Here is a 7,936-nt window from a genome sequence, read left to right as displayed (position 1 = left end):
GTCCAGGCTGACTTTGAGCTCGCCCTGTAGTCCAGGCTGGCCTTGAGCTCGCCCTGTAGTCCAGGCTGACTTTGAGCTCGCCCATAGTCCAGGCTGACTTTGAGCTCGCCCTGTAGTCCAGGCTGACTTTGAGCTCGCCCTGTAGTCCAGGCTGACTTTGAGCTCGCCCTGTAGTCCAGGCTGACTTTGAGCTCACCCTGTAGTCCAGGCTGGCCTTGTACTCATAGCAATCCTCCTGCCTCAGCCTCCCAAGTGCTGAGATTACAGGTGTGGTGGTGCACCACCACGCCTGGCTTTGTTTCCATTTTTTCCCTTCCATTCTTTGTTTTTTAAATCCCTTACCATTCTTTTCCTTGGCTCCTTCTCCTGGTCCCTCCCTTGTTCATCTTCCCATTTGAACATATTCTTCCTACTTCCAAATATCTGTCCACCTTTTTGCTTTTTGTTTAGCCTACAGTTTCTCATATAAGGGAAACAACTCGATGTTTAGACTTGGGTTGTCCACCTTCTTGCAGCCCCACAATGCCAGGTGAAGTGCTGAGAACCTCCTGGTTGTTTTTCATAGTGTAGTGTCCAGAAGTGCTCATCTGTGTGTCTTCTCCAAATTCCGTCAGATGCCTGTCTGTGGGGACATGCTCCAGAGTCAGGCTGGCAGTTGGTGAAAAGCGTGTAGTGTTGGAGGAGCTTTGAGGCCGTCAGTGCTGGGGTGTAGGGAAGGTATTCCAAGCATGCTGTGGTTGACCTTTCTAGTGGAGCTCAGGAGCAGTTAGCGTGATTTTAAGCCCCTCATAAGACCCTCTCACAAGAGCCTCTCATCTGCTCCCAGGTGCTCTCAACCTCGTACTGCAGCGTTTTGGTGAGGCAGGAAAGAAGTGGGTCTTGGGGTGGCATCCTGCCAGTGGGGATCCAGCGTTCACACTGCACTCTCACCTGCCCCTGTGGGGTCGCAGAGCAGGAATCTGCCTTGGCACTGAACTGTGCCACTGTGAGGGACGACAGGTAATGTGAATCTGTTCTCACCCTTCAGTGAGTGATCTTAGACATGCACTACAGCTGTGTGCTGAACTTCTTCAGTAGATTTCTGGACTCCCAGAGAAGACTCTTCTTTGTTAAAATGTGTGCTTTGGTGTGTTGGGGATGGTCAGGAGGACAGTGTTAGAAACTGTAGGACTCATTGGTGTCTCGAGTACCCTGGGGAGACACAGCAGCAGGAATGAGGAAAAGGTAGGCAAGAAGGCAAGAGCTGGGTTGGCAGATAACTGAGGGCAACAGTAAGGCCTTTGCAGGGTTAGTATCATGTGACTCAAGGTTGCCTAGTGACTAATAACTGACATTGATCGGGCAGGATGCTTTTCTCATGACTGAGGTAGATCCACTGCTTTAGGCCCTGTGGCCTTATCCTGCCCTCACACATAGGACCAACTTCCAGCTTCAGTGGTTTCTAACATGTATAACATATATGGAATATGAACATTGACTTTTAGTTACACATGTCTTATGTATGCAGACAGTCCATCAGACAGCAGCAGAACATGTAGGACTCCATGTGCACATAAAGCATTCTTCAGAACAAATTGATGTCTTTACTCCTAATGCATATTTATTTATTATTTATTTAAAGTAAAAGTGGAGATTCCATTTATTGGAGGGATTTCTAAAAGGGAAGGGCAGAGTTTTAATTTTTTTAAAAGTTTATTTATTTTTTTCCCATAGTTTTATTGAGAAACAAATAGCAATGAGACAGTTTCACACCAAATTTGTAGGACAGTTTCAATAATTAACACATTGCATACATTCTTCCTAGTGGTTAATTGCTGTACAAGATGCGGACTTGATAGCCTATTTACAAACACCATTAGAACAAATCCCTCTATTCATTAAGAGAATACAACTATATATCTATCCTAACCACTTTGAATACACAGATACAAAATGGACATTCATCTCTATCCCCTTTTTTTGGTTAAAGTTTATTTATTTATTTGCTTACTTATTTGGCACAGGGTCTTGCTACGCAGCTCAGACTCACAGTGATCCTCCTGCCTCAGCCTCCCCAGTGCTGGGATTACAGGCATGCACCACTACCCCTGGGCTGGCATGGCATGTGGTACTGGGGATTGAACCCAGGTCCTTGCTCTTGCCAGGCAGGCACTTAAGACTGCTAAGCTATCTTCCCAGCCCATAATGCACATTTTAAAATTTAACATAAATACATGTCTATAGTATAAATCCTGAATTTTATTTTTGATTTCTTATTTTAGGTGGTTTTCCCGCTGCAGACTTCAGAGAACAGCAACTGACATCTCAGACTGCTTAACAGTTTTCATGACTGGTACTAAAAACATAGCAGCGTGGGTGGGCTCTGAAAGCACTGTCCCTTCAGACCCAGAGTCCGCGTGCTTGAAGCAGACCCTGGTGGGTGATGCACATTCCCTCAGCCTGCCAGCTGTCACCCAGCTGGAAACCCGCGAAGCTGTATGCTGATTCTCACACGCTCACAGACGGGCGATGTAGCATTTACAGTTGTCTGTGTGATAAATAGAGAGCCAAGGGAGGAGACATTGTGGCTGTTGGAGCTCTTGGCAAGGAGGTGGAAGGCCACAAGAAACTGGAGGAACTAGGATTATAAGAGGGGGATGTTGGTTTAAGCCTCAAGGTAAGCCGTTGGCCCTGAGATGGGGCTTCTGGCAGACAACATGTGGCCCTGCAGGAAGAGCTGAGAAGGATGAAAAATGGCACCCTGTGCGCAGGAGACACAACAGGACAGGTCCAGGGCTTCCACTTCCTGCCAGCACCAGCCCAGCTCCGGCTTTGCTGGGTTCCCTAGCAGTGGGACACATGCAGATTTTGTTCTGTCTGTGTCAGCATTTTCCAATCTGTAAACTTTGTGGGATTATAATTTTTATTTTTTAAAAAGTGAATTTAATGCTTCATTCTGGTAATGGTGTTTTAGGTACATGCTTATATTTTACCAAACTAAAATGAACTTTCTGTACAACATATCTCAAAAGCAAACTGTGGTATATACGGAAAGAATCCTTACATCCTATCATTTCCCCTTCAAAACCTGATACGTTGGCTTTAGCAGTTGTTCCTAAAAGTTTCTTTGGCATGGTAATTACTACCTGATTTCTATGCTTAGATAATTTCTCGTTAAAAGTGGGTGGAATTTTTTTCAGAATTCATACTCCCTGTGAGAATTAGAATCAAATTCATTGAGTGAGTGGGAAAAGCTGGAAACTTTTCATATTCATTCTCATTAAGGAAGAAAAGGATATAAACTTTCCTAGTTGATATCTGTTGAGTGGATTTGAAGGCTTAAGGAGAATAAATTATTATTAATTTGATTTAGGCATTTCTCTCCTGAATGAATACAATTTTGATTTGTTGCCTAAACATTAAAAGTTGACCATAGAGACATGTTAAATTTAAGGATACATTATGCTGTGGAAACCATTATTATTTCTGAAATAGCATAGGTGAAGAAATGCCCCTGAAGTGTCCATTTTTTGTATTATTGAATATGTATCCCAAATTAGGTGCTTACCTATTTTACTGTGTTCTGAAAGAGTAAAGTTACGTAAAAATTAAGATGCAGGAGTACTTCAATTTGCAAACTTTGCTTTATAGTTTTGGAGAAGATGGCTCTTTGTGTGGGAAGCTGGCTGTAGTCTTCCTTGTTGTCTAATGGGGAGTTTATAAATAGAAGCAAAATTTTTGCTGAATGCTTTTGTTTGTAAACCAGATTGTTTACAAAACTGAGGTATTACTGTGCATAGGAATATTCATTTTTGTTGTCTTTGGACTCTAATTTTTTTTTTTAATACCAAATTCTACAGGAGCACTCAAAGAGTGGTATAAGCACAACCACGATTTGCCAGCGCGGATTATTGTGTATCGTGATGGAGTAGGGGATGGTCAACTAAAAACAGTTATTGACTATGAAGTCCCACAGCTGCTTAGCAGTGTGGCCAAATCCGGCTCAAAGACCAGGTATGATCTTTGTTCTTCCTCTACACTTCCAATAAAAGCATGTTCCATTCCACCTGTTCAGCACAAGGTACATAGATGAAATAACTTTTATTCTCATGCTGTTTTTATTTATTTTTGTACTGGGAGTCGAACTCAGGACGTTGCATTTGCCAGGCAGGCAGTCTGCCACTGAGCTATACTCCCGGCCCCGTTTTGTTATCCAGTTATTTTTGCTGTGTTTCCTACATCTGGATTTTCCTTGGAGAGTAGTTGGGTTGGTCTGACATAAAGAGCCTGAAAGCGTAAGCTTCTGGCCCCCAGTGTGTCACCTGACGGCGGGCAGGTGTTTTCCAGTGCAGGGTTGCAGGCTCAGCAGAAGCCTGTAGGGCTGCTGCACGTGATGAAGGAGCGTCACGTGTGGATCGAGGCACGCTGCAGTGTCCGACGACGTGAGGCCCAGGTCAGTACATGAGTAGCGCAGGAACGTGCAGGTAGGGTGTTCACGGGGCCCCAGGCAGAGCCAAGGCCGTGAGAGCTGAGCTGCAGGTAGAACCAGACTGTCTTGAGCGTGAGGCACCTTGCTCCACTGCTGCACTTCCAAATTTAGTGCATTAACGTTTTTTTCTTCAATCATAATGTGAAATACAAAATGTAAGAAAAATTCTAGAGGTGGAAAATGAAGGAGGATAGCGTCAAGCTGTGCTGTGAAGTTGTGGAAAGCATCTTCTGGCCACAGAGCGCACGGAGCTCGGTCTGTCATTACACCATCGTTAGAGCTTCACAGCCGTCAGTTGAAAGGAACTGAATCTTGGTCTGTACTGGGTACTGGTGGAGAGGAGCCAAAGCCTCGTAGCTTGGTGGCTGTGTCACTTGCAGCTGCATCTGTCCTGTTAGAGCCAAAATAGCTCCCTCTCTGCTGACCTCAGGTGAATGTGTGTGAGGTGAATGACTAATGGAAACTCTGTCATCCAGGGAAGGAGGTAGAAATCCAGGAGCAGAGAAGTTGGGGCTAAGCGGTTATTCCTCTTGCTCTATAACGTCAATTTTTAAAATTTCAGTATTGAAAACATTCATAACAAATTTTTAAACAATTAACATGACTAAAGTAAACTTCATAGTGACTATTTCATCCCAAAGGTTGTTTCAGTTTGTATTTGGTCTTGGCTTTAGCCAGAACATACATTTGGCCCGTACAACCAGTCAGTGAGGCATGAATTTTCCAGGACTCAGCAGAGATGACTTCGCTTTTTAGAAAGGCAAGGGGGCCAAGAGATGGAAGGAGGAGGTGGGCACGGGATGAAAAGGCGTTACAGTGTGCTATGTACATGTACCAACTCCCCACAGGAATATAATCGCTATGTAGTGCCAACATGGACTGAAAAATGAGAACAGAAGAAAATGAATATAAAAGATACAATCACACAAGTTCGAATGGTTAAAATTTTAAAAGATTTACAATAATTCATAATAGGAATCAATTCAATTAAAATTCATAATTTAGAATGCGTGATAAATTCAGCATAACCTGACTGGGACTATAGCTCAGCAACATAAGCGCCTGCCTGGCAAGCAAAAGGTCATGAGTTTGATTGCTGGTACCAAAAATAAATAAAATCAGCATAACCATTTTGAGAAACCCTTCAGCAGTTTTCTAAATTAAAATTAAACATGTATATTAAGAAAAGAAGAATTGGCTTGAGGCATAATAGGAACTAGTAGCTCTTGCATTGATAATCAGAAGTAAGTTTGAGAGGATGATTTGCTAATTGGAAAAAGTCTCCATGGGTAATTCCTGAACGCTTTCCCTGAATCGCAGCAGAAGTTTGTTGCTCTGCGAGTCCCTCCCCTGCCCCTTTGAGTGATGTACACTAAGCGCATGACTTGGCCTAGCGCCCTCTTGAGAAATGAGGCCGACGCCTAATTTAAAAACCGCTCGTCTCTCTAGGGAAGGAGGCATACTGGGTGATTTTTATTTTTATTTTAAATGTTTTTCTAATGAATTTGTGTGTGTTTCATTTTACAAATTACAAGAAGGAAGCAGAAAGCTTACTGGGTTGGTTTAAGTTCCGTCTTCTCTTTCTCTGGTTCTAAGCTCCAGATTGTCAGTGATTGTGGTCAGGAAAAAGCGTATGCTCCGATTCTTCGCGGAAGCGAACCGTACTGTACAGAATGCCCCGCTTGGCACCGTCGTGGACTCAGAAGCAACACGTCCTGCATGGTAAGTGTCTCTGGAAACTCAGTTTTTAATGAACGTTCATTGCATGTTGTTTAAGCTTGGCCTTGTTCTCTTGCCTTCGCCCCACATGTACTCCGTTTTTCCCCTCAGGTACGACTTTTACTTGATCACCCAGGCTGCCTGTCGGGGAACTGTTAGTCCCACCCACTATAACGTCATCTATGATGACAATGGGCTGAAGCCTGACCACATGCAGCGACTGACATTCAAACTGTGCCATCTGTACTACAACTGGCAGGTGAGGGAAAGAGGTTAGTAATGTAAATGTGATACACAAGAGGAGTCAGGAAGATTGCAAGCTTGAACCCACACTGGGCAACTTACTGTCTCAATAAATAAATAAATAGAGTTGGGGATGCAGGGTACTGTGAAGGTCCTGCTGTTAATCTCAGTACTGGGAAAGAAGAGATTCTTACTCAGAAATTGTCCCTCAGATCAGCTGTGACTCTTGCTAACTTTTCCTAAGAAATGATATTTCTCCTTAGGACTTAAAAGCATGGTTCTTTAAGTCCACAGTGGGAGAAACCCAGACTATCCTAGAAACAAATAGTGATCGTCATGACAGCGGGTCAGTGTCCATTGTTTGTAGGGTTTCATTGGATGTATTATCTTACGCGGGCTGGGGAGGAAATCAGGACGTTGCTAATCCACGGTGCAGATGAGGCAGTTAAAGGTGATACGGTGCGCCTGATGGCATGGTGTTTCCAGGCACATTGTCATGTGCTTTGTGATGGGGCTAATGTCTGCGCCCAGAGTCCGTGAAGGCCAGCTTCAAGGGCACGAGGTCATAGGAAGCCAAGAGGAGGCCAAGTGAGATGCCCTCAGCTCCCAAGCTGGTGCTTCACCCCTCTTGGCGGTGAGCTTAAGTTTCCAACAACCAGTTACCTTTTAAGTTTATTATTTACCTATCAACACATTCGTCCAACCCGTTTTATATAACAAATAGATGAAAAAGTTGATGAAGAAAGGATGATTTTGAGAAAGTTGTCCTCTTAATTATTAGCATGGCTTGTCTTTCACAGGGCTTAATCAGTGTCCCAGCACCATGTCAGTATGCACACAAGCTGACTTACCTGGTAGCACAGAGCATTCACAAGGAGCCAAATTTGGAATTAGCCGATTGCCTCTTCTACCTGTGATGACTTGGGTCGTCGGCATCAGGAGGAGGAGAAGCCTAGTAGTTGCTACAGACTGTACAAATCTGCCAGAAGATTGAGGCTGAGACTGGGAAAGGAGATTGAGTTTAGGGTTAATTTCAAGGAAAATAAATATAAATACAAGCCTGAATGTATCTTTAATCTGAGATAGCTCAAAGGTATGTTATTTTATCTTTTAAAAAGTTACATGCTTGGTGTAAATTCTAATTGTAGTATATAGTATTAAAATATACTATCACCTAGAAGAACCTCACAAGGTTAAATGTCTTCTAAGAAAAGCGTTGGTGTGATGTGCTGATGGTAGATAGAGTCTAGCCCCCTACAGAAGTTTTGTAGAGGTTTTCTTAAGTGTTACAGAGTATTCTGTAGAGTGCTTTAAATAAGTGTTGGAAATAAATAAAAAAATTAGAGCATCAAAAATGTGTTGTGTGTTACTTTTTCTATCAGACTGAACACAGTGCCTTCACACTGAACTGTCTCCAGCCTCCTCCATTTTTTGGAGACAGTCTCACTAAATTAAACTGTCCAGGTTGATTTGAACTTGGGATGCGCCTGCCTCAGCCCCCCGGAG

The 7,936-nt window shown here is 43.4% G+C and overlaps 1 protein-coding gene across 1 annotated transcript in view; it reads left to right on the top strand.

Moving 5' to 3' along the window:
• The window catches only part of Piwil4 (piwi like RNA-mediated gene silencing 4), a 65,342-nt gene extending 57,789 nt beyond the window's left edge, over positions 1-7,553 (top strand). The window contains exons 16-20 of the mRNA XM_004626242.2: positions 2,262-2,332; positions 3,840-3,993; positions 6,065-6,190; positions 6,299-6,446; positions 7,231-7,553. Coding sequence (XP_004626299.1) covers positions 2,262-2,332; positions 3,840-3,993; positions 6,065-6,190; positions 6,299-6,446; positions 7,231-7,347 — 616 coding nt within the window. The 3' untranslated portion in view covers positions 7,348-7,553. The remainder of the gene's footprint in view (positions 1-2,261; positions 2,333-3,839; positions 3,994-6,064; positions 6,191-6,298; positions 6,447-7,230) is intronic.
• Positions 7,554-7,936: the final 383 nt, after the last annotated feature.

This window comes from Octodon degus, unplaced genomic scaffold (assembly GCF_000260255.1).
Source record: "Octodon degus isolate 3935 unplaced genomic scaffold, OctDeg1.0 scaffold00012, whole genome shotgun sequence".
Classification (NCBI taxonomy): Eukaryota; Metazoa; Chordata; class Mammalia; order Rodentia; family Octodontidae; genus Octodon; species Octodon degus.
This window is presented reverse-complemented; position numbering and strand designations above follow the sequence as displayed.